General features: G+C 37.6%; 3 protein-coding genes across 5 annotated transcripts; 1 reads left to right on the top strand and 2 right to left on the bottom strand.

The window, feature by feature from the left end:
* Positions 1-3,267: 3,267 nt before the first annotated feature.
* On the bottom strand, positions 3,268-5,710 carry LOC149104361 (uncharacterized). The gene has a single exon (XM_089271493.1). It carries the CDS (start codon positions 5,191-5,193, stop codon positions 3,646-3,648), a length of 1,548 nt encoding a protein of 515 aa, XP_089127619.1. The 5' UTR covers positions 5,194-5,710; the 3' UTR covers positions 3,268-3,645.
* Positions 5,711-11,336: 5,626 nt separating this feature from the next.
* On the top strand, positions 11,337-14,086 carry LOC110067970 (dopamine receptor D5-like). The gene is made up of 2 exons (XM_089298964.1): positions 11,337-11,518; positions 11,612-14,086. Exon 2 carries the CDS (start codon positions 11,883-11,885, stop codon positions 12,945-12,947), a length of 1,065 nt encoding a protein of 354 aa, XP_089155090.1. The 5' UTR covers positions 11,337-11,518; positions 11,612-11,882; the 3' UTR covers positions 12,948-14,086.
* Positions 14,087-14,591: 505 nt separating this feature from the next.
* On the bottom strand, positions 14,592-25,752 carry LOC110067971 (V-type proton ATPase subunit H-like). 3 transcript variants are annotated; one of them, XM_020775331.2, is made up of 19 exons: positions 25,626-25,752; positions 25,170-25,254; positions 24,938-25,019; positions 24,232-24,331; positions 23,530-23,619; positions 22,658-22,701; positions 22,454-22,523; positions 21,732-21,836; positions 21,165-21,262; positions 20,499-20,609; positions 20,081-20,168; positions 19,396-19,467; positions 18,716-18,763; positions 18,560-18,612; positions 18,365-18,443; positions 18,065-18,111; positions 17,833-17,934; positions 16,333-16,446; positions 14,592-15,267 (listed from the first exon to the last, which is right to left on the bottom strand). In XM_020775331.2, the coding sequence occupies exons 2-19, from the start codon at positions 25,243-25,245 to the stop codon at positions 15,234-15,236; spliced, it is 1,413 nt and encodes a 470-aa protein (XP_020630990.2). In that variant the 5' UTR covers positions 25,246-25,254; positions 25,626-25,752; the 3' UTR covers positions 14,592-15,233. The 3 variants fall into 3 exon arrangements, with proteins under 3 accessions (XP_020630990.2, XP_020630992.2, XP_089155088.1); XM_020775333.2 differs by having other exon boundaries at positions 25,643-25,738; XM_089298962.1 differs by lacking the exon at positions 23,530-23,619.
* Positions 25,753-25,755: the final 3 nt, after the last annotated feature.

Here is a 25,755-nt window from a genome sequence, read left to right as displayed (position 1 = left end):
GTATAAACTAATGAGTACTATCTACATGTAGAAATTAAACTTAATACTTAAGATTGCTAAAAATATAGCTTGTCGGCGATAAAACGATAATCGAAAGATCAGAACTCAAGCCTTGTATGCAAATTTGTCTAGTCAAAACAAAACCGCTTACAAGAGTTTTCCAACAGAAAATATGAATTAAAGAATACAAACAGAGGAAAATGATATTCAGAGGCAATCGTTTATTCAAGTACACAATTTATCAGACTGGGAGATTTTAATACTATTTTGTTCAGAAAGCAAACCACCGAGTTAGAGATGCACAGAGAGTCTAAACACCACGCTCCCACAGCATTTACCTCGTTACACATCTTCATTAGCTTAGAACGCCGCATTTGAACTTAGCAACAAAAAGCTTTTAATTTTCTTTTGCGCATGAAATTACTCGGAAGTAATATTCTTTTTGATCTGTCATCTCTGCTGAATTTGAATTGCATAGACGTTGCGTAGCTGTAAGATTATATTTCAGGGTGTATCAAAACTGAGTAGTAAAATACGTATGGAAATTTACAGATATCTGAAAGCGTATAACTGTAGGAAATTGACTGTTATTACGAGTTTATCAGTATAGCACTGAGCCGTCATGCAAGTCAGGTGCTGTTTTTTGGAGTTAAAATATATTTCCTACTTTTGGTTGGATTTTCTTAATTTTACCAAAATTAAGAATGGTTGCTCGGACAAATAGATTCACTTAGCACTGAACTGCATGGCTCCACTTTTCTATTTTTAATAAAGACGATGATTTAAATTGTGTTAACTTGGTGTTCACAAAATAACTTTATCAACATTCGCTTGACAGCAAAAATATACTTAATCCATACTTTTAAGGTGGCTCCATAGGGTAATCATTTATGGCGTTGCGCGCGCAAGTGTTATGTTTTGAATGCCGTTTTTGCATTCGTTTTTACACCCAGTTCTCTCAAACTAATTACGCGTAATACGCAGTGATTAACTAGTGTTTTACTATTATCTCTGTTAAAATTATTGGTTTTAGTCTTGAATTATAAATGCCCAAACAAATATGTTTTTTACTTTTTTATGGCTTTACTTTCGATTTTCTTGAATTTCCTTCGGTGAAATCTTCCCAAATTTTCACAGCATATCGCTTCCTGCGGGATACGAATTTTAAAGACGAAAAAGGTAGGGTTTGTAAAGACAGCTTTTTGGATTTTTGCAAATTTACGTCTTTTACCGCTGCGAGAAAACTGGTCTTATAGATTTTCCTGAAAAACGAGCTCCGACTAAAGTAAAACATTTACTACCAATCTGCCAAGTTTTACGGAATTTCACCGAAGGAAACGCGAGAAAATTCACTGTCAGTTTTGCTTGTTGTGCTCATGTTGACGTAATAAAATATCGAAAAACATTGACGTTTTCCTTCGAGCGCGCGCAGATTACTTGAGCTAGCTTTCGTCCTCAGCGCGCGTGCGATAGTAAAACTATAGGGAGCCACCTTAAAACTGAGTAAGACTGCAATTCAGCAGCGATAGCTCATTAAAGCCTCAAAGACACCTGTTGTTTTGCCCATTACAGTTTACATGTTTAACCGTTGGTGCATCGATTGAATGTTGGACTAAATTTGACTCATGAACAAAGTTTTGCAAGAAATTCATAAACCAACAACAAGAACATGGTCAACACCGAAGTAAACATTTAATTCATGAACTTTACAACATTACTCGAGATATAAATTTAAAGGCCATCCAGTTTTGGATTTTACACAACTTGTTGGCTCTGCATTAGATTTTTCCATTTTCAAAATTAGACAGTACTCCAGCCTTGTGTACACTATGTTTGTACCACAACTGATCACAACAAATGCACACAAATGTCGGCCCCTCTGCAATGACCTGGTGGAATTTTGAAATTAATTCACCTATTGAGCCGTCCTTAGTTTCACTTTTTCTCTGTTTCTTTCTTTTAAGCCTCGCAACTCTATCAACTTCTGTCTCACTTTTTCTCTTACGCTCCATCCTCTTTCTTATAGTTTCCAATCTAAGTAATCTTCTCTCCCTTTTTTTCACTACTTCTTTTAACTTGCATACTTCTCCTTACTTTGAGTAATCTAGACGTTCTTTGCTCCACTGTTTCCTGTGTTTTCCTTAGCTGAAAACTGTCTTTCTTTCTTTTTAATCTAACCTCCCTTTCTTCAACTGTTTCCTGTTGTTTTCTTTGCTTAAGACTATCTCTTCTCTTTTTTAATCTTGTTTCCCTTTTTGCAACCGTTTCTTGATTTTTCCTTTGTTTAAAACCCTCTTTCCATTTCTTTAATCTAACCTCCCTTTCCTCAAATGTTTCCTGTCGTTTTATCTGCGTAAAACTATCTCTTCTCTTTTTTAATCTCGTCTCTCTTTGTTCAACCGTTTCCTGATTTTTCCTCTGCTGAAAACCCTCTTTCAATTTCTTTAATCTAACCTCCCTTTGCTCAGCTGTTTCTTGATTTTTTCTTTGCTGAAAACCCTCTTTCAATTTCTTTAATCTAACCTCCCTTTTCTCAACTGTTTCTTGGTTTTTTCTTTGCTGAAAACCCTCTTTCAATTTCTTTAATCTAACCTCCCTTTGCTCAACCGTTTCTTGATTTTTTGTTTGCTGAAAACCCTCTTTTAATTTCTTTAATCTAACCTCCCTTTGGGCAACTGTTTCTTGATTTTTTCTTTGCTGAAAACCCTCTTTCAATTTCTTTAATCTAACCTCCCTTTGCTCAACTGTTTCTTGGTTTTTTCTTTCCTGAAAACCCTCTTTCAATTTCTTTAATCTAACCTCCCTTTACTCAACTGTTTCTTGGTTTTTTCTTTCCTGAAAACCCTCTTTCAATTTCTTTAATCTAACCTCCCTTTGCTCAACTGTTTCTTGGTTTTTTCTTTCCTGAAAACCCTCTTTCAATTTCTTTAATCTAACCTCCCTTTGCTCAACTGTTTCTTGGTTTTTTCTTTCCTGAAAACCCTCTTTCAATTTCTTTAATCTAACCTCCCTTTGCTCAACTGTTTCTTGGTTTTTTCTTTCCTGAAAACCCTCTTTCAATTTCTTTAATCTAACCTCCCTTTGCTCAAATGTTTCTTGATTTTTCCTTTGCTTAAAACTTTCTTTCAATTTTTTTAATTTAATCTTCCTCTGTTCGATTGTCTCCCGATCTTTCCTTTGCTCTCTACATTTTTTCGATTTCTCTAATCTTGATTTTCTACTTTCTTCCGTCTCAATATTTCTTGCCTTTCGATTTCTTTCTTTACCTTTGTCCAGCCTCATCTTCTTTTCACCTTCAGATTCATTTTGCCTTTTTGCTTTGTTCCTTTCTCTCATCTTCTGAAGCCTCAAAACTCTTTGTTCACATGTTTCCATTTTTCTCTCTCGACGCCTCTGCTCTCGCATCTTATCCAGCCTCCTTGTTTTGCTATGACCCGCTGAATCCTTTTCTATGACCGGCATTCTATTATGGACTTTTGTACGTTCACTAAAATTACCCTCCATTTTTTGACTATTAATAATATTTACACCACATTCTTCGAACATTAACTTGGTAACATGTACACCTATCACTTCAAAAGGTACGACTTTATTACATGAATAAAACCTTTGCAAATAGTCGATTAATTTTTCTAACCTTGAAAACTAAAGCAAAACGGAAGTTCCTTCACTGCATGCATTGCCCCACTTATCTCTAGAATGAGCATCAAACAATTTTATTTTATCTTCAGCAAAAAATATCGCCACAGTGTTATAAAATATTGTTAGCAGACAAGCATTATATCGCCTTTTCAAAAAACGTAATGCTTCCAACAAAGAAAAATAGCAGCCTCTTGACTCTAACATGTTCACATCACCGGCAATGCTTTCGCTATAAGATAATCTGTAAGTTTCGTCATCCAAGGACAATGCACTGGGTATTTCACTTAGTAAAAGCAAATCTTCTTTTATTGACAAATGAATATATGAGTAAAGGCCATTTCCCACACGAAGAATATTGTCCATTTTTGTACTGTTCCATGCTTCTGTAAAACAGCTAGCAGTTGCATTAAATATAATCGCTACCAGACTATTTACAACACATTGTTTCCCAGCATTTATCCCAAATAACTCCTCGTTACCTTGATGAAAACTTCCTGTTACTGTACATAACTCATTCATGTATACTGGTCCAGGATTACTTTCAATGTCATTATAGAGTTTAATACTCTTGTACAAACTTTGATGATTTTTATCCGTAAATACTTCGCAACAATTTTTAAGAACAACTCTTTTCCTACGCTTATTAAGCATACTATGTGCCTTTTGTTTCTTCTTCTTTCTCTCCTTTTTAGCTGATATCCCAAAGAAATACTTGAAACAGACGTGCTCCTTTCGAATGCTGCTTTTTCTGAACTTGTAAAGTATAGACGACCTTGGAACAGCTCCCAGTACTTTTCTCTTAAATAAGCATCTTATCTTTCTATTTTTTTGCATACCAATCTTAACCCTGGAACTAATTCTTGAAGGTTCTCGACATCTAAACTTACGTCTTCCAGTCACGCTTTTGTATCCTCCGCTACACTCGAAAATACAATATCTCGATCTTACACTTTTTAAATCGTTTTCAGAGCATCTCGTTCCCTCCAAATAATTATTGCCATCGATCCAACACATAAGCTTGAAATCCCTAGCTTTTGCGCGCAATCCTTCACTCGTTTTACATTTAGTACACGGTGTTCTTTCTCTACATTTCAAGGAACTAACGCTTAAAGTCTTTATTGATAACTCTCCGCGCACATACTCACTTTCGACGACAGGATCTGCAGCTTTACTGATATCCATGTCTCGCTGATCGTCTACAATTGTTTCTCTCTGTTCCTGTTTCTTACACAGTGTGACTATCATAGCAAAAATTTTCAATGACACCACACTTACTATACGAAATATTCCCAGCCACCTTCGACGCAAAGTAGGCCATGACGCAATCACAACGAGATTTCTTAACATTTCTGCAACTCTTTGTAATAACCACACAAACAACTTCATAATAACAATATCCTTCCTACAATTTTTACTTCGGTCAACAAAACTAGCCCGTCCAAAACAAACGCTCGAATCACAATTTAGTGTTGGGCCTTTTGCTGACAGCGTGTGGGTTGTAAGCAGCTGAGCGTCACAGAAAATACTTTCCTTATGTAATTCTCCCTCCATAAAGCTAAATCGACTGACATGTAAAATGTTCGACTGAACATACTAAAGTAATCTGACACGTCTCCAGATTAATGTAGATATCATCTTACTTTCTAACAGACAATTTGATTCGTTCTTTGATACAACCCACACTGTGATTGGTGTGACACGAGCACATGCATAACTCCCTTTCTCACCGATCACATAGCCCTTCCAACCCCTAAGGGGAACTTTTGCTCAAAAATACTTAAGAGAACTTTTCGCATTTTAGACGAGTCGTAAGTTTACCCTTTTTACACAACACAACGCAACAACACTACTTCACCAAAAATAGAAAGAAAGAAAAAACCTCTCTGACACGTTGAAAGTCTGATTTAATTAAATGCACTTTAACTTGACGCCACGAAGTCTTCAAAGAACATTTGAACAGTTTTCATACATTTTACCTTTAAAAATATCAGACTAAAATGAACGTCATCAAATAAAACTATTAAACTACTGTTGCACAGACGTAAAAACACTCTAGAAATGAAAGCTTCTTTTTAGTGCAGAGTGCACTATTGGGATGGTTATGGGGGTTGGCTGCCGCTAAGGAACTAAGGCGCTATGGCGCTATGGCGCTATGGCGCTATGGCACTATGGCCCTATGTCGCTAAGGTGTAAACTTTAATATTTGTTTAATTAATTAATTTCAATTAATTAATTAGTCTAGAGGCAAGGAAGTAATGGGAGTAGGGTGGGAAAGGTACATGTGTACTCTACGTAAAACACATTCCATCGCCGTCGCTTAACTTTGAACATCGCAAAGCTATATATTTGTTTCAGGTAACCCCTTGCTCTCCTTGTGGTACCAATCTCCTTAGAACAAAACTAATTTGCCCTAAACGCATGCGTAGATTAGTTAGGGTTCGTGGCTTCTACATTAGGTGGAGGATACATTGCATACGGAATCACGCACAAATGTTGAGTGGTTTTCCTTATGGTAGAGCTCAACATGTAAGACGCATGCGTTCTAGCATTGTTAGTGTTATACACTATCTTTACACGCAGTATTTTATATATCGTGTCATGTGACCAAGGACGGCAGTTATTTTTCAGGTAGCGCCAGTTGTCCCTTTTTATTGCAAAAGTGAAACGTTACTGTGGCTGCGTAGCTTTTAGAATTACAAACAGGTCGGTTCAACAGATATCATCTGCTGTTTTCAATCTACAATAGTGTGCTTGTCAGAGTTCAAATATATTGCTTCTCCTTAGCGACTTGTTTATTTCTTGCCGTAATTGTGTCTGTAAGAGAGACCAAAAAGTTCTCAAGTTAGTGGCGTTAATACTCCGCAAATTGTGAATTTGTAACAAAAGAAACCAGGAAAATGCTCAAATATTGCTGCAGACGCCGTGGCACCTAATGAAAGCGCAAATTAATTTAATCAGTCTTTGAGGAGACTCATTCATATCGGCCAAGTAGCGCTGTTTATCTTCAATACTTTTCGTTGAAAAGCTTCTCAGCCATCAATATCGTTGTGTGTTAATTTTGAATTGTTTTATTGTTAACAACAAAGGTGGCAACAGAAAAAGAAAGTGGTATTTCGTGACTATCTGATAATTAAATTAGTTCTTGTTCATCGGTAAAAATTTGCATTTTTAGTAAAACATCGTCTCTGTTCCGTTTCTTCATCACTACATTGGATATTTAACTTTCTTTCATTTATCTCCAAAAAACAAGGACATCTTCCGTATGTTTTGGAGAAAACAGGGGTTTCATATTACATGGCTTTGCGAGGAAAACAAAAGTATCAAGTTACAAAGTTGGCGTGAAGAGCTAAATTGTCACGTTTGCTGCTTCAGCGTATTGTTGAATTTAAAATGAACGAAAATCAACTTAAAGCACCAGTAGTAATTAATTTGTGCGTAATGTTTGGACCTTGAATGAAAATACAGCCTTGAAACATACACACTGCAAAGGGGAAAAGCCGTAGCAGACTACCAAGGTAGACACAAACCGGAAGTGAACCGAGTAGGGGTGAGTACTTATGGGACTACTGTACCAGAGCTATCAATTGCGCTCTGCACTATCTGAGATTGTCTCACTAGTTTGTTTAATATCCTGGAAACAATAGCCGATAACTTGTAAGCTCTAATTGAATTTACTCCCATATGAAAAACAAAAGTGTCGAGTTACCATTTGTAACTAAAAATAGCAAACATCTCGTGGGAACAAGTGGTGACGATTCGTCAGCTCTAATTGAATTTACTACCTTGTGAAAAACAAGAGTGTCAAATTACACTTTGTAACTGAAAAATAAAAATATATCGCTATATTTGCATGCAATAAAAACAAAACAATCACTACCTGCACTTACTATCGTAAACGTTAGAACTGTTTCAAATCTAAATAGTCTCGTCTCCTCTAAAACATCCCCTAAGAACTAGAACCGACGATTCGTGACCTCTAATTGAATTTACTCCTTGTGAAAAACATAACTTGTAAGCTCTAATTGAATTTACTCCCATATGAAAAACAAAAGTGTCTAGTTACCATTTGTAACTAAAAATAGCAAACATCTCGTGGGAACAAGTGGTGACGATTCGTCAGCTCTAATTGACTTTACTACCTTGTGAAAAACAAGAGTGTCAAATTACCCATTGTAACTAAAAAATAAAAATATCTCGTTACATTTGCATGCAATAAGAACAAAACAATCGTTACCTGCACTTACTATTGTAAACGTTAGAACTGCTTCAAATTTAAATAGTCTCGTCTCCTCTAAAACATGTCCTAAGAACTAGAACCGACGATTCGTGACCTCTAATTGAATTAACTCCTTGTGAAAAACAAAAGTATCAAGTTACCCTTTGTAATTAAAAATAAAAATATCTCGTGTCATTTGCCTACTACTCATGAACTGCTTCAAAACTCGAGACTCATCTCGTTCATAACTAGCCACCATTACACTGAAAATTATGCGCTCTAAAACAACCCAATGTACGTGTGTAACTGTCACACTCCCCTCCAAACCGGACTAAAAATCACAAACCGGCAACATACACGTCACTCTTTATTTTTCAATTACCAAAGTCCTTGTGTTTATACATACCTTGTGTTTCTCACGAAGCATTTACCATTACAACAAGAAATTTGATTGGCTGTTCATAGTAGATCCAATCTGATTGGTGTGACATACATACATCTCTCACTCACTCACTCACTCACTCACTTACTCACCCATTGACCCGTCCATAACATACCCGACGCGCCGACTAAGAGGTATTTTTTTTACAAAAAAATAACTCAAAAATGATATTTCCTGAGAAAATTTTGGTTGAAAGCAGGGTTGAAACAAGCTATTTATTGCGAAATAAGATAAACAAAAAGTTTAATAGTTACAATATTTAAATCGTTCCTAACTAAGTGCCAATAGTCAGAATTTCTTCCTCGTTGTATAGTTTTGGAGAAATGCATTTTCTTCAGTCCTTCTTTGTAATTTGAAATAAGTAACTTACTTACTACGTGCAAGATGAATTCCTATCGCAATAAAGTTTTGAACTCCATATGTGAAGTCTTGATACATCGTTCCACGAAATTAATTTTACCGGGATCAAAAACTCTAAGGCCCCGTGCACACTACGCTGGAGAAATTTGAAAACGCAGCTTTATTTCTACGGTTAGGCCTACCGTCCACACTAATCCGTCACAAAAACGCAGCTTTATTTCTACGGTTAAGCCTACCGTCCACACTAATCCGTCACAAAAACGGAGCTTTATTTCTACGGTTAGGCCTACCGTCCACACTAATCCGTCACGAAAACGCAGCTTTATTTCTACGGTTAGGCCTACCGTCCACACTAATCCGTCACGAAAACGCAGCTTTATTTCTACGGTTAGGCCTACCGTCCACACTAATCCGTCACGAAAACGGAGCTTTATTTCTACGGTTAGGCCTACCGTCCACACTAATCCGTCACGAAAACGGAGCTTTATTTCTACGGTTAGGCCTACCGTCCACACTAATCCGTCACGAAAACGGAGCTTTATTTCTACGGTTAGGCCTACCGTCCACACTAATCCGTCACGAAAACGGAGCTTTATTTCTACGGTTAGGCCTACCGTCCACACTAATCCGTCACGAAAACGGAGCTTTATTTCTACGGTTAGGCCTACCGTCCACACTAATCCGTCACGAAAACAGAGCGTTTGGAAAACGCTCTTCATACCGAAGAAAGTCGAAAACGCCGGCTTTGCGTTTTATTGTGGACAGAAAACATTTTAAAAACGGAGTTTTTCGATAATGTCTTGATAATCATGTGATTTTCCTGCTCGTTTTTAAATTTCCTCGGCGTAGTGTAAACGGAAAACATTTTATGCGTTTTCAGAGCGAAAACGCCGTTTTAAAATAATTTGTATAACTAGATGATTTCAGGGCTACTGTCAATGTGGCTGGCCAATAAATTGATAAATGGATTTTCAGATTCTTCAAGTGAAAAAAATGCTACCGTCAGGGTTACTTTGTAATAATTTATTTCATGTGCACTTATTGTGCATGTGAAATGTAGAAAGATAGACCAATTGAATTGAATTAGACACGGCAGAAATGCGACGTTTTAATTGGGCCTAAGAGACATTTATATGAAAAATCGCGATTCCTCTCTCCTAACAGTACTGTAAATCTATATTCTTCAAAATTAATCAAAAAACCTTCTGGTTATCTTTTGCATGTTATTTACAAAATCTTCAGAACTTCAATTACTCTCAAATTATTGGACATCGAACTTTTAACTTTTTCCATACATTTACTGTAAGTTTTGCCGTGTTTGCCCCCAAGTAAGATGACACGACAAACCGTAAAATAGTTTATTGCAAAGAAAAGCCTCCATCCCCAAAATACAATTGCCTGTCAGATAACTAGACCCAGAGTGCTACTCTCTGCCTTGTCGAAGCCAAATCAATTTTGTCTGTGAAAGTGGTACATACGTTAATTGATATCAAGTATCTACCAATATACCGCATACATATATCGCATGGACCGCAGCACGAAAGCCCAGTTCAAGTTCGTCCCCAGGATCTCTCCGAGACTGGACTCTCGTAGGACGAGTTGCGCCAAATGCATCGCATGTTATCACGTGATCAATTTTTCGTGCCATGAAATTTTTCGTGAGAAAATTTTCTTTTCTGCAGCCGATTCAATCTTTACAAAAATAAAGAGTTCGCACAAGCATTTGAGTTTGCTGGATCTTCTACAACTTTTTTCTAAATTCATGGAACAAGATGAAATGTGTTTTTCGCTCTTTGTGTTAATAATTTTTTTTTTTTTCGATCCGTGCCGCTAATGTTTCGAGATGAAGAACTGAAGCAATCTCCTGGTTGGAAGGAGGAGAAAATAAAGCGGCATCAACCACGATAATCAGATTACATTTTTGCATTTTTATTTATCCCAAAGACACTACAAACGGGAATTTACAAGACGAAATAATGGATAATCCTCAATCCCTACTACAAAATTAATTTGACTCTTCACAAATGATTTTATCCTGCATTGTTTTATCAGGTATTTTGGCTAGGTTTTAGCAATTATGTTGGGCTCCTTTGAATGCCAACCTTAATGCAAAATGGGTTTTTGGACCACACGTATCTTATCACTAGCAGACCCTCCATATATTAAACATAAGCATGTATTTTTAATTACAGTACGTGTTTACCTGAGGTTTTTTCGAATTGTCCGTACCATTTGAGCGTCTGTTGTATTAAGTTTCGTAACAATAAAAGCAAAATTCCACTTTATTTTGCTGTCTAATTAATCCTACTCTGCTCGTTAAATTTAAGTACCTGATCAGAATTCAGGTAAATTGCTTTAAATAAATCAATTTTGCCTATAATATGACAAATAGAACAAGTCTTATGGAAGATTTTTGTCGTCTTTTGTTTGTAAAGAGCTTTTTCTTCAATTAAATCGCTCGTAATTGGACCGAACTAATTTTTCAGTCAAGCCCTTTGTGCATATAAGTAAGTACAATTTGAATTCTGCAATTTGTAATGGTCGCAAGAGGGCAACTGAATGGGAGTGTATTAAATTGAAGGTGTGTTCACTCGTTAGTGACAGTACTTTTTCCTATAAAAAATCGAGCTAAGTATACTGTAACAAAAGTCGCAGGTGCAAGCTTTTGTTAATGACATTCCGCTGTGTGTCCAATGAAATCGTAGACTTTTACTTCCTTGGCAGATTTCGTCAAGGCGGGCGCCAAAACAAGCTTGTTTGTTCGAGAACAATCTAGCCAGGGGTCTTTCAAGTCTGCTTGTCGCTTTTTCAAGCCGCTTAGTTTGTTCAACAAGTGTGAATAAAAACAAAGGATAGAGGTAAATAACTCAAGGTGTGTTTTGTCCTTTAAAAAATTTAACAATTTCCCAGCATCAGTTCTGAAGCTATTGTTTTATTATTTTGTCTTTTAGGCTAAGTTGGCTGGCGGGCAAAAAGCTTTCATTCTCGGAAATACTATCGATTCTTACTGGTTTCCATAACAATGAGCAATTTATTTTAGTAAATAGCTGAAACCTGCAAGTGTTTGGACTCGCTGCACCACATGAAAATTACAAAAATTGAAAGAAATTTCTCACCATGCGGCGAAGCTGAGCAGAGAAAGTTGTGATAAAAAGGAAGTTTACTTTATCTGTTGCTGAGCTGTTGATATACCGTCGGGTTTCTTCACCAAACCTACAAACAATGGCGCACGAAAAAACCGGCGAAGAAAATTCCGTCAAGGTTGTCGCTCAAATGGCTGTATTTACCTTTATCATAATAGCGACAATTGTAGGCAACGGTTTAATCTGCGTCTCTGTTGTGAAGTTCCGCCATCTTCGAACAAATACGAATTTTATCTTGCTAAGCTTAGCGCTAACTGACCTGAGCATGGTAGTAATCATGATCTTGAATGCTGTGACGACCGTCACTGGGGAGTGGATTTTTGGTCAATGGTGTTGCCGTGCCGTAGCCTCAATCGGTTTGACACTCTCTTTCATTTCCATCCTTCACCTTTGTGTATTAAGCGTGGACCGCTATATTGCTATTCAGAAACCATTCCGCTACCAATTCATCGTCACGAGAAGAAGAGTCATTACCATATTATTGCTTATTTGGTTGTCTGTGGTAGTTATTTTGAATGTACCGCTCGCTGACTTTGAGTTCAGAGCAGATACCTATGGATGCGCGAGTCCTTCGACACAAGGACCTTCTAGAGAATCCCCGTATATCTTTTTCCTTGTGGCGCTTTTTGTAATTCTACCATTTGCGATTATTTGCTTTTCCAACGCCGTCGTATTCAAAATAGCGTTCACACAAGCAAGACAGCTTAGCAGAGTGGAACGAAGTCTGCGAGAGTCAGCTGCGGACATCTGTGATCAACACGAACCGCAGCAAGGGGAGAAAACGGTGGAAAATCACTCTCTGAAAAGAGAAATCAAATCTGCAAGAACTTTTGCTCTTGTCCTTGGAATATTCCTTCTGTGTTATACGCCTTTTTACACCGCTGGTACCTACAGAAAGATTGCTGGTCCCATAAAAGTTCCTCGCAGTGTTATGAATATAACAATGTGGGTTGCTTTTGCTAATTCGTTTTGCAACCCAATTGTGTATGGCTTGAGATACTCCCCATTTCGGAAGGCCTTCAAACAGCTATGTTGTTGTGGAAGAAAAGGATATGGGAAGCAAAATTGTAGATTTAAATCCTCTAGCTCTCGACGCGAAAGACAAGACACTGTTTTATCACGATCGAGTGGTTCTAATGTGTAAAGCCCGAGTAAAACTGAAATTAAATGGACGTAATGCAGTTTTTTTTATTATTCCTTTTCGTCTTTTTGTTTTATTTGTCGTTCATCGCTACTTTCCGATTCCTTTGGTAAACTAGTGTTTTTTTTACATAAACTGCTAAAATAGAAAAAAAAAATACTTTATCAGACTTTGATGTTGTTCGCATAAGACGGATGCAATAATTTGGAGACATATAAAGATATGTAATTCAATGTTAGAGGTAAGGCAGGCAAATCTAAGAATGAACAACTTTCACAGTCAAAGAAAGATTGATAGCTTTGTTAAATAATTCAATGTTGCCATTTCTAAGGTTTTGCGGTGACAGGTTGGCAGAAATTTCGGAAATTTCGCGTCGGTTTCTTTTTTGTTTTATTGAAATCGACAAAAACATAGATTAGCTCGTCCTTCAGTTTAACAAAGATCAACTAAGATTATTGCCAAGTAATTTTAATAGAAATAAGGAATTCATCAATTTCGAGTGTTGCTGACAACAGCTCATTGATAATACAATACTGTCAGTTAAAAAAACAAGTTTTTCGAAACGTTGTTTTGTTGTACATTGTCAGTTTTGTGACGTTTGCTGGTAATTGTTTATTGAAACAAGACATTTATTAGTTATAAATGAAAACGAGCTGGATAAAGTCGAGATTAAATGAATGTTAACCTTATGCAGCTTTTACTGTTTCGACTCATGAATGTTATTAAAAAAATATATAAAAAATATATATAGAAACAAAGAAATAATTTGCTAGCCTGCTAGAATAACGCACTGACTCATCAATAATCATGGAAAAAGTTGGTTTTAATTTCAAATGTCAGAAAATTTGAATAACAAAAACTTGTTATTGATGAAAATGAAAGTCATGAAAAGTACACGTTCGGACTTTTTTGTTAGTCTTATGCCAGGTGTTTTTTCAGCTAACAGAGCAATTTATCTCTCAGCTTCTTTCTCCTGAATGATTGTCGATCCAGAAGCGAGCACGATAAAGAATAAACATGGAACCTGTTGAGCTAAATATGAAGAGCTCGTCGCCGTCTGGAAAACGTCATGGAATGTAAATGCTGTACGAACATTGAACTGCCGAATAAATGCTTTATTTATTTTGCGTTAGTTTCTCAAACAGGGCGTTCTTTCAGTCTAAAGCTGTATAAATTTAACTTATTATAGAGAGCACGCCCGCAAAACTGAATCAATACACCTCGACGAATGATTAACATGTACAAATTAAACTTTCCAAACATCTGCGTTTGAAAACGCCTTGCGGCATGCAGGCTTCCAGAAGTATCTCCTTTTATAAATTTGCACTACAATAAAACCCGTTCACTCCGTTCACTTTTAGTAAAATCGATTAAGGTCGTATTAAAGGGGCTTCCTTATAAAAATGGTTGCCCGAATTAAAGTTTTCCATGGATATACACCTCCGTTGTAAGGTGGCTCAGGGAAAAAAAATGAGAGAAATCATTCATTCACCCCTCAAGCTCGATGTTGTTTCTTTTGTTTTTTTTCCCTTGGGCCTCAGCGCCATGATACAATTTTATAATTTCGAAAATGGCTTATCACGATACGACAGAAACGTTGACTGGTCTGATGGTATTTCTGAGGACAACAAGTTAATCACAGCTGAGTTAAGTTAAAGATTCTTTTATTTCGTGAGCCAAGCAACACATATATCAGAAAACATTCCGTCATTTGAACAATTTTCATAATTTATTGCATTTTTTTTAGATGGCTGAAATGAAAATCTTACACGCCCTAAACTCCTACAGAACTGGTTTTTTTTTTTTGGAAACATCCATATTCACATTATATTCACAAGCTGATCGTACATCTTTGAACAGCATCGTGCCTAACACATCAGCTGTGCGATTGTAATAGACCAATTTCGATATATTAAAATTTAGCCTAACATAATAGACCTCAGCACGAGGCTCTGGGGAATAAACCCCACAAACTCTGTACTTATTCTCCAGAGCCTCGTACTGAGGTCTATTGTTTTACGCTGAATTTTAATATATCGAAATTGGTCTATTCTCGGAAACATTCGTGTTCGGAAATTAATTGCCAAATCATCGTGTTAACTTCGTGAAAACTACCGAGACGTTACCGATGTATGTCATCGGTATTTATCGGTTTCTCTCGGGCTTTTTTCATAACGGCGAGAATTCTCAACATCTTTCCCTACGTAACTCAATTTACCACTTCACTGGTAATTCAAAAATTTAAAATGCTAGTAGCTTTTCATTTGTTTACTTTGGATAATCCCTTATTCAGGAAGCTTTGAGTTGCTTTCCAAGATATTCCCTGAAAAGTAAAAAAGAAAACATCATTCACTCAAACGATTAAACTCAAACAAAACAACATAGCAAAGAACAACAAGGCAGAGCGATCTACTAGTTGTATAAAGACATTCCCTTATCAACATTTTTAGCCAGGTTAACACTACCTTGGCCCTTGCCACAAAACAAGAAATTTTCAGTGCTTGTTGTTTAACAAACAAGCAAAGTTTTGAAGAAAGGCATAATGTATTTATTTCCTTGTAACAAGTGACAATGCAGCCTATAAAAGTTTTATAAATTTATACAGCGCCCTGATATTGACAAGGAGCAGCATCTTTTCTCGCTCTTCGCGGGTTAATGGTTTCCCGCGGGAACTGCTGCTTTGTAACATGTTTTCCCACGCCGCGTTTTCACCGGTTTTGTTTTCCCGCGCTTTTTACCGATTGCATGTTCTCCCGCGCGCTTTTCAACGGTTGCATGCCTCCCTTCACTTCTCACTAGTTCCATGCTTTTCCGCGTCGCTTTCCCGACGGTTACGTTTTCCCGCGCTATTCACTTGTTTACACTTTCTTCCAACACTTGGCAAACTCTTCGGGAAATATGTATAGGGTCAGTATCGATGATCAGTCATCAATCAATCAGTTTACTACACGTTTTGAAACTGCACGCACGCAGAGATCGACCTTAGATTACTTTCAAAGCAACATTCACGAGGAAACTGCTACGCCAAGACCGTACCTCGTAACAGCCAAACCGAGGCACTTGCCTCAGTCATAAACACCCTAAATACCTAGGAAGAGAAATTAACCACGGGCATGCTTCAGTCATAGTTTGGCGGATCTATAGGGGAGGGGCCCCGGGGGGCCCGGACCCCCCTTATTTTGGGTAAAAAACTCAGAAGGAAGAAAACCCGACAGAGGAAGCAAAACCCCTTCTTACCCCTCCCCCCCCCCCCCCCACCTTAACTCAAGGTCCGGATCCGCCACTGCATTGCCTCACTCAATTCAAAATAATTTTTTTTTTTTTGGCTACGGCCCTGTACGCCCAAAAATATTAAGTAATTAAGGAAAAGTGTACCGTAAGACCTTACCAGTTATGGACCATGAGTTTCTGTACAGCCAGGAGGGCCTCCTTACGTACGTTAGGGTCATTATGTGTCATCATCTTCATGACCGTCACTTTACACCCAAGATTCTCCAATACGCTAGGAACAAAAGAGTACACAAATCTTGCAAGAAGGTATGATTGATCATCGCAGATATATACACAACTTAATCAGTTCTTCATATCTTTCTCCGCAGTTCAAATATATGATCTTCGTATATTCACTTTCAGTATAAGATCTACTATCGTTCTGTCGCGAATACCGTTCTCTGATTGGCTACGCTACTCACTATCTATTCTGTGATACATAGTGAGTAGCGTAGCAGTGTACCCTTGTTAACAAAATGACGGTCGCTTCTTGACGTTTTCGAAGTGTCTGTGAAGAGGATTTAAAGAAAGTTTTGAACGACCAGTACATTTATACTAAAACAATTAGATCATTCGCTCTCGATTTCTATTCGCGATAGCTGACTCGGGCTGCGACCTCGTCAACTATCACGCGATAGAAATCTCGAGCTCATAATCTAACTGTTTGGTGGAACACATCTTAGTTACAACGAACATCGTTGCAGTTGTTCTGAATAGGTCGAATGAGCCTATGACAATTAAGCGTACTTCCTTACGCTCTAATTTACCCGCTTAGACAGCTCACATCTGGTTTCAAGGACAAGGTTTTCTTTTACAAGTTTCATTGCTGAAAATTTTTTGAGCGAGTTAACTTTTTTTCAACTCGCAAGACGTAAACATGTACGTAAACGACAGGATAAGATTTTGTCTCCTTTACAAGTTTCCTGGTTCAAAACCTGATATGCCGCGTTTTCCTCGACAAAACTTCGAACAATCTTGCGATTTAAGAAGGTTTCCTTTGAGACTGTTCTTTCTTGTCCAGAAACTGCTTTGCCAACATTTAAACAAATCTGTACATCCCGTAACATACGACAGCATAAAACTTAATACGGAAATGGGCGGAAGTAAAACACCAGCGACTGGATTGAGCCACGTGTTTGTCAGCTTGGCATGCGCAAATGAACCGGAAGTCCGTAATCTTCGGACTCCCAATACGAACTTTTACCAGGGTCACCTGTTTCCCACCGCTGGTCAAGGTGAACGAAGACTCCGGGTACGAGGTTGAGGAACAGCTTGAAAATGGATGATGTGAAAGAAAGCCGCGCATTTTGGTGCTACTCCTGAGCTGAGAAGGCCTGGAAGGCGGAGTGGAAGCTACCCTGAGCTGACACGAAATAAAATGCACCTGCTGACTTAGCCATGAAATAATCTTGGCCAGGAGCATGTCATTTTTCCTTATAATAGAATATTATTTCCGAGCAAGCTGGTCACAAAAAAGTCATCAATTGGAGGATTTTGTATGAATCGATGCAAAACTTAATTCTCAAGACTTACCTTAAAAGAAATAATTCGCAATGAAAAAGGAGAATTGATATTTTGTGTTAACGGTATGGAGTGAAAAAAACGGAGAAAAACTTACTGTTTTCCACGCGGGTAATGTCGAACGTACTCTCCAGTATCATGAGCCGCTACTGCCAAAATGGTCGGGTCAGCGGACTTTTCTAGTAGCTTGGTCAGGATTCTGAGGAATGAACAAAGGAAATTAGCTATACTTCATGTTCCGTAGTTTTCATATGGAGGCTAGAAACCATTGACTGCTAGTGCTCAATTGAAAGCCGCCCTATTATGAAGTGTAAATTCATTGTACTCACTTCAACAGTTCATAATTTTTCTCGTTCAGACGTTGGGCGTTTTCTCTCTGCAAAACAGTAATCAACAGCAACGTAATTTTTCTTGCATTTCTTCCTGGTGTACGTTAAGACAGTAATATATCCTATTCTGATGATATTCTTTATTCTGTCTGTTTGACAATTCATTACATTGATATTGTAAATTAGATGCCGATTACAGCTGGGTATCAAAAGGTTAAAAACAACTACTGTAAAACATAAGTTAAAGCATAAACAAAATCACTGACATCGGTTTTCAATCAAAGAAGTTCACTACTGTACCCAGAACTTCTCGGACTTGTGCACTGGACTCCACTCTAGTCTCCCTGATCTAACTTCGGCTGCATATTCATCAAAGGTACTGGGACAAGAAAAATAGTATAGTCAGAACAGTTAGGGACGGATTGTAAGAAGTTATAATTTTACTCAGTTTGAGGAAGCCGTGTAAAAGATCTTTGTTCACTGGACGTTTCTCACCTCAAGTCTTGAACTCGCTCATTCAGCTTCTCGTACACAACCTCAACATCATCCTGAATAGAAAAAAACAACAACAACAAGAAAAACCTAAGTCTTGTACTTCGCAGCTGAAAAGATCTCGTTAGTTGTTTTGCAGTGGTAATGTAGGCGACATACCCGTATGTCTTCGTCAACCCATGTTTTGCCATTCAGCACAGAAAGAACCTGCGAAAATAAAACACGAGACACCTTGTGGTTAGCATCAAGCCAGAATGAGGTCCGAACGGAGTGACAACATAAAGTGTGTCAACCAAGGTGGACCTGTACTAACCACTTCACCACCACCCCCCCCCCCCCCCAACCCCCACTCAAGAGAAGTCTGAGATTTGACAAGAAAATTTCCATAATGATGACGAAGCAGTGCAAATATTACTGTAGCATATCTGATTGGTTGTTACTGTCGCGTGGAAAATCGCAACTTAGCAACAGCCAATCGCAGACGTTACAGGAATCTCTGAAGAACTAGAGACAGCGTGTCATCAATGAAGTCTTTTTCAGCTGAAATGTAAATGCACAAATGCAATTTTATTCACCCGTGTAACACACAAGAGCTCCCAAGAACTTTTTATATTAAATATTACTATTGAAATCAGTGGGAGAGTTGGTTTTTTGGAAGGAGGGAAAACAGAAAAACCCGGAGAAATACCCTCGCAGTAAAGATGAGAACCAAAAAACAATGTCAACTCGAATATTACGCTAGGCCCAGCCGACCCGGACCCATCTTTCTCACAGGAAATAAAACAGAAAGAGAGACGTCTCTGTTTTCTTAAAAACTGACAAAGGGTTTGTTAGCTTACAGGAAGAAGCTTGCAGTGAACCATGGACAGTGCTGCCTCGTTCTTCTTCTCTTCTGGTTTCTCCAACAAATTCTAAAGGAAAAAAAAGTAAAAAGAACTTTAGCTGAGATCACGTGTGACGTCTCTGCAATCCTTTGCAAACACTACTGCAAGGAGCACGTTACAATAACAGATCCTTTGCATGTGATTTTCTTAACAAACAGTGTAAGCTTACTAACTGATGTTGACATGGAGGAAAGCATGAAGATGTGATAACAAACTTGTTGATTGTCTACACAGGGAGCACACAATCTTGCTGAACAGGATGTGGGTGGAAAAAGGAATGAAAAGAATGAATAGTTTACCTTTGTCTCCTGTTGTCATCTCTTACGCGACCTTACAGGGAAAACCGCGTCCCACATATACCGCAAAACAATGAAGCGCTTAACTCGTACGTAGGACTTTTGGCGCTGTGCAAAATATTTTGGGGGTTTAGATATATTGTAATTATCAAATTTTATAAACCAGAGAAATTCCATTCTCTTTATTCCTTTGTTCGCTCTAATCCTATGCTACAAGATGGTGTGCTCCCTGTGATGTCTCTTTGGCTTTTGCTGAGGACGATCCACAGATAGCCTTTGACATCAATTTTTTCCTGACCCACTTAGTTGATGAACACTGTTTTCACAGTTGCACTTGTTCTCACCCTTAATGTGGCAATGATGATCCTTGTAACTTTCTCTTTGCCTGATTCCCTTAAAATGTCCGCCAACACACGAACTACAGCATTGCTCCTGTAAATAACAAGATTAAATCACTATTAATGTTGATTTGTTTCAATTCAGTTAAACAAAATCAGTACTGAATAAGTATTTGCTCTGTTACTTCATATTCAAGTCAAGTCTGTCCACAGAGTGACGTTTTTAGTTTTTTTATTTCTGCTATTGTTTTTCATCAAGTACGCGCTCGCTCACGCTTGAGTTTGTCTTTCCCCAGCCCCAACCCCTTGCATTTTGGCTTGTTCATATCCAACAAGCTGAGTTAATATTTTGCTAAGCTCATCGGGATCTCAACAAACTCAAGACAAAATAGATGGTTTATGGACAGACCAAGTGTCAATTTACCCAGTCATTCTCTGTGCAATCCTTGGATCAAATGACAACAGCCACAGAACAAAAATCAACTGGTACTGGAGTTGGAAACCAATGTTTGGTGCCACGAGGGCGGACACAACACTGAAACAAACAATAGAACAACAAACTAAACTAAGGTGTTAATTTAGAGAGGAAGTGGCCTGGTTTACAGACCACAATGGACTATGCAACAAGAGGTCCAGCTTAGAGCCCTGGTTGGTCATTGTGTAGTGTCTAAAATGAAAGACACTTTACATGCAGAGTGCCTCTCCCCACATAGGTATAAAACTGGCTACCAACAAGACAGAACTACCTGGCAAAATCTGTTGATCACCTTCTTCATCGGTGACTGAATCCCAGCAGCTAAAAACTGATTGTTTTCTAGACATACATGTACAGTATGACCATTATCTTGTTTATAGCTCAAAAAACTATTGTTATAACTTTGAACTCCTTGCAAATACCCACAGAGAACTTCTTTGCTGAAAACTCTCATTAATATAAAACCTAAACCCTTCACTCCCAACAGGTCAAGTCCAAGGCTGAAATTGACATTTTCAATTTCTTTTGATCACATAAATGCAACATAAATGGAGATAAAAGTAATGAAGCACTGCTCGATAGCTTTCCTTTCAATCAATCAGATTATCTACACACCTTTGAATGCCGTCCATTTTGAAGTATGCTTGCCTGTAGGAATGATGCCTCAACATCAACTGAAGACATTGTGCAACGCTATGTTGATAATCATTTGCCTACACAAAACACATCAAATGATCACTGTCATGAAGATGGTGTGTGGATTCCAAGCTAAGAAAATCCCTTAAATTAGTTATCGAAGTGTCAAATATTAATCATCTCCATTGACTAATGATGTGACTAATTCCACATAAATGATCATTCTTGCAGGCTCTTCGTATGCCAAATTTGCCTTACAAGGCATTATCACTGTAACCCTATAACTGTGGTAACTAATTCCTCTACCACAGAAATGTTGAGAATAAGTTAATTGTGAGTTACATTGCATTGATTTACTGATAAATACCACCAGAATTTCATGAATAACCATATAAATACTAACAAGCAGCAAACATACAAATGCCAGTTACTCTCAAAATGAATAATGTCTGGGCAATACAAAGAACAATTTGTGGGTAAGATGCTAACTAGAACTTCCTTATCATTGATGTACTAAGCTACAGCAGGAATACTTGAAGCACTTACTGTTGATGCCAGGCCATTTTTTACCCAGGTCAGGAAGTAATTTAGATCACTCTCTGATAATGAGACCTTTCCCCACGATGCAAGCTTTGCTATAATAATAGCCGTCTGAAGAATGCAATAAAGAAAATAAAATGTCACTATTTAGAATGGGTTAATGTTATGGCATGCTAAAACAACAGACGACCATTTGGTGGGCAATCTTGGGCAGGGAATGTACTGGCGAGCCTCGGATAAAACCCACCAACCAGATGCACCTACCAGATTAGGGGCCTCAGTAGATGGCTCCATGCCGAGGGGGTGTCCCATGCCTGTGCTGAAAGGTGGACATGCATTGTGCCTGGAATAATGTCCTGGGCCAAGTTAACCCAGTCTAGAGAAACAAAATTAATAATGTCCCCTCCCTGAAAGGGCTTAAGCACAGGGCTGAAGGGATGCTATGTGCAGCAAGGAAAAACATGTTATAATTTAGATTGGGAAAACAAATTATGTACTTTTATTAATAATTATAGTTGGGAATTGCACAAGCCAAGCAGATTCGAAGAGCAACAAAAAACTAACTTCAAGTTCACTTTATTTAATATAATAAACACTTTCTAATGAGGAGGCAGATTATCCATGTAAAGGACTTTTGAAACACATTGAAGTGATAACAGACCATTGGCTGCCTGGAAAAGCCAATGACTGACTAACATTGTTTTGCATGCTACAATTTTATTACATACCTGGTGGACCATAAACTGATCCTGTCGGTTGAGAAGTTTCAAGAAAGATGTCCATACATTGATGCTGGCCCTGAAGGACACAAATGACACATCACTGCTAGTGTACAGTGGTAAAAATTCAGCACAGTTTCACTTGAATTAGTAACAAGACATTTTACTACATTTGTGCATGACTGTACTACTAAAAAGCAAACAAATTAGTACCTTTTACCAAAGTTGTGAAAAATAGACACTCTGCTTCTATCCTCCTGGAAAAGGAACATTTTTGAATTTCATAGAATATTGCAAATGTTAATTAACGAATGTAGAGGTTCAGTATTACATATTTTCACCTGATATGTAAAAGAAACTAAGTTGTGTGAAGTTTAAGAAGAAAAAAATAAAAGTAAAAAATGAAAAAAAAAACCACCACATTTTGGATCATTTTAAGGCAACTGCAGAGTAGAAAGTAACTTACATGTATTACAATCCACATGTATATTACGCGTGCTAGACAAGTACACTTATTGTTCTGTACACACTAACATTGCAAAACTTTACATTTTTATCATTTATTACATGCAAGTAACATACTAATCATATCAATAACAAAATTTGTTATCGTTGGTTCCTCCCATTTCTATTAGTCTCACGATCAGCGCACAATCATGTGAGTGTCCAATAAAAGGCATCCAGTTACAACTATTTATAACTGGATATGTCTGGTAGTTGGGTACCATTCACACGTCAATATTACATGCACTTTAATGGCTTCCTTCTTAATGTTTCCTACAGTTTTTAAAAATTTATGGAAAGTACTACTGACTTTTTCAATCAAAAGAAGCTCTTGAAAGACTTTTTTTACATAATTTTTGAAATTTGCTATTGATACATGTACGATTAATTAGTAATTGGATTTAGGGAGCAACCATGCCCGTAATTTCAAATCTGCCTTAGGTTACACACTCGTTTGTGTTTGAAATTACTGGTGTGATTACTCCCTGAATTGTACATCAAATAACGATTAGTTAAGTTAAATAGTATAATACAGGCCTAACAACATTTTAGTTCAAAATACAAAATGCAGATTTACTCACAGTGAGCACGTCATCAATCAAGACAAGTATGTATCTGATTGTATGATCACGAGATAGTCGAGCCAGCAGTGATAAACAGCTCTTCACAAACTGAAGACAAACACAAACATATGTAAACAACTATGAAACAAATGTTCACTGACTGTATGAAGAGGGACTTTTGGGAGATATAATTTATTAATATGTTTCCTCAATCTGTTAGTCCATTGTACTTATCCAGTATTGTCCGGTCTCAAAAAAGCTATAAATCAAAATTATTATAAAATTAAAATAAATAGTGATCTTGTTTGGTTTTGGCCAATAAATGTCCTTTTCAGGGGAAATTATGTTTGCAATATTTGCCGATGCATTTCTGTGGTTGAATAGGCAGAGTTCTACATTTAACGACCCTATTAGGGTCGAGAAAGTAAAATCAATGATGTACTTACTTCTTATTGCGTGACACGTGATTGATGAAAAAAATTCTCCGTGATGCGTGATTTAATAGAAATATTTGCCATGATGCACGATTGGTACCCCCCTTTGCCACCCTCAGCAAGGTACCTAGGAAACGCTACCATTGTGGACAGAGTTGTTACCATCAGCTATTTAACTGGCTGAGCATCACTTTTGTTACACTGTAGCCTCAGGTCTTGTGTCCCCTTGCATTCAATTTTTATACTTCACGGTAGTACCTAAAATTATTTGTGATTTAATTATTACCTGGTCACCCTTTTGCTCAAGTATTTTTCCTCTTTCTTCCACACCCATGCAGTCATAATCAGCTATCATTGTGTAATCTTCTTGGTTAATCATTTGACTCCTGACAAAATGGAATATTGAATCAATATAATCCAAAAAACAGAACACTGAATTAAAGATAACAGACAGTCTATTCTGAAGGCACAACGCATGAATTACACAAAGTAAAAGTACACTATGTCACACTCAGGGCTTGAAAAATTCTTGAATTCCAGCTTGCCCTTGGGACAAGTATCTCTCAAGTCAAGTCTTAGTCTGCTCTTTTAATGGTTTAGCTGGCAGACGACTTGTGTGAATGATCCCCTGCCCATCAAGCAAGTGAGAATGAAAGGTTACTTGCCCAATAGGAAATTAAATCTGCTTGTCCCGGACGACCAGACGGCACTTTTTCCAAGCCCTGGTCAGACTAGCATGTACACATGGTATGGGCTGCAAGGTAGGCTAAAGATAAATGAACTAAACCTTGGATGGGCAATCTGGATCTGAACATTGGACAAGCCTTGTTGTTGTGTGCTCTTGGATAATACACATTGTGCTCTGACAGTATACACTCAATTCACATGACCTCTCTTTATGCATAGGTGAATGTCAAATAAATAAATTCTTTGAGACAAATTGGCACCGACAGCTGTCAGTGCATACATATATTTAAAAGAAAGTAACTTACTGTACATAAGACTGCCAATTGACTTTCTGTTTCCTGACTTCTTCACTCTCCACTGATAATCGACCAAATGGCATCACAATAGCTAAAAATGACACCAACAGTGATATTTCTTTAAACACAAAAAACAGAGGCATGACAATGTGCTTTCAAAGTACAACTGGAACCTAAAGGAGACTAGGACAAATTGCAGCAAATAAATCATAAATAAACAATATACATGTAAATATTTTACCTGAGGAAAGATTGGGATCATCCACACCATCACCCCTACTTGAGGCAATATCTGCAAGGTTCTGATAACTAGACATATTAAAAATCTGGAGGAAAACAAAACAACAAACAATAAATTCCTCCACTGCAGACAAGCTTGTTAATCAAATTGTATTGTATACCGTGTCAGAAACAAAACAATTTAACAACACATCAGTAAGATCATCGTCACTTAAAACACTTTAGATACTTTGACACCTAAATAAGCTCTTATCTTATCGACAACTTCACTTTCTTCAAAAGGAGAAACTATAGCCTAAACGTTTTTGGAATATCATCTTTTAGGCTTAAGTATTTTACAATATTTCGGTAGTAAACAGAGCCCTGATCGACAAGTTTTTGCGATCTTTAGTATACATAAATCGCTTGACTGATATAAATAATGGACAGAATTATCAAAATATATGAACTAACTCACGATTTAAACGAACTGACCGGTCAAATATTGATGAAAAAACCAGACAAGATTGATCAAAACCACCATAACTCTATCTCATTCTCATGTGACTTGTGCCACCGAGGACTGTGAAAGGACTGGGATTTTCGTA

This window comes from Orbicella faveolata, unplaced genomic scaffold (genome assembly GCF_042242905.1).
Source record: "Orbicella faveolata isolate gen_17 unplaced genomic scaffold, um_ofav_v1 contig_34, whole genome shotgun sequence".
Taxonomy (NCBI): Eukaryota; Metazoa; Cnidaria; class Anthozoa; order Scleractinia; family Merulinidae; genus Orbicella; species Orbicella faveolata.
Note: the sequence above shows the minus strand (reverse complement) of the source record. Positions and strands in the feature narration are given on the sequence as shown.

Coding starts and splice junctions, on each gene's coding strand:
- LOC149104361 (XM_089271493.1), bottom strand. CDS start 5,193: ATGGAGGGAGAATTACATAAGGAAAGTATTTTCTGTGACGCTCAGCTG.
- LOC110067970 (XM_089298964.1), top strand. CDS start 11,883: ATGGCGCACGAAAAAACCGGCGAAGAAAATTCCGTCAAGGTTGTCGCT.
- LOC110067971 (XM_020775331.2), bottom strand. CDS start 25,245: ATGTCTAGTTATCAGAACCTTGCAGATATTGCCTCAAGTAGGGGTGAT. Junction 21,263..21,731: donor AAAATGGCCTGGCATCAACA/GTAAGTGCTTCA, acceptor TGTTTTGTGTAG/GCAAATGATTATCAACATAG. Junction 18,764..19,395: donor TTCACTGCAAGCTTCTTCCT/GTAAGCTAACAA, acceptor TTATTTTCGCAG/GTTCTTTCTGTGCTGAATGG.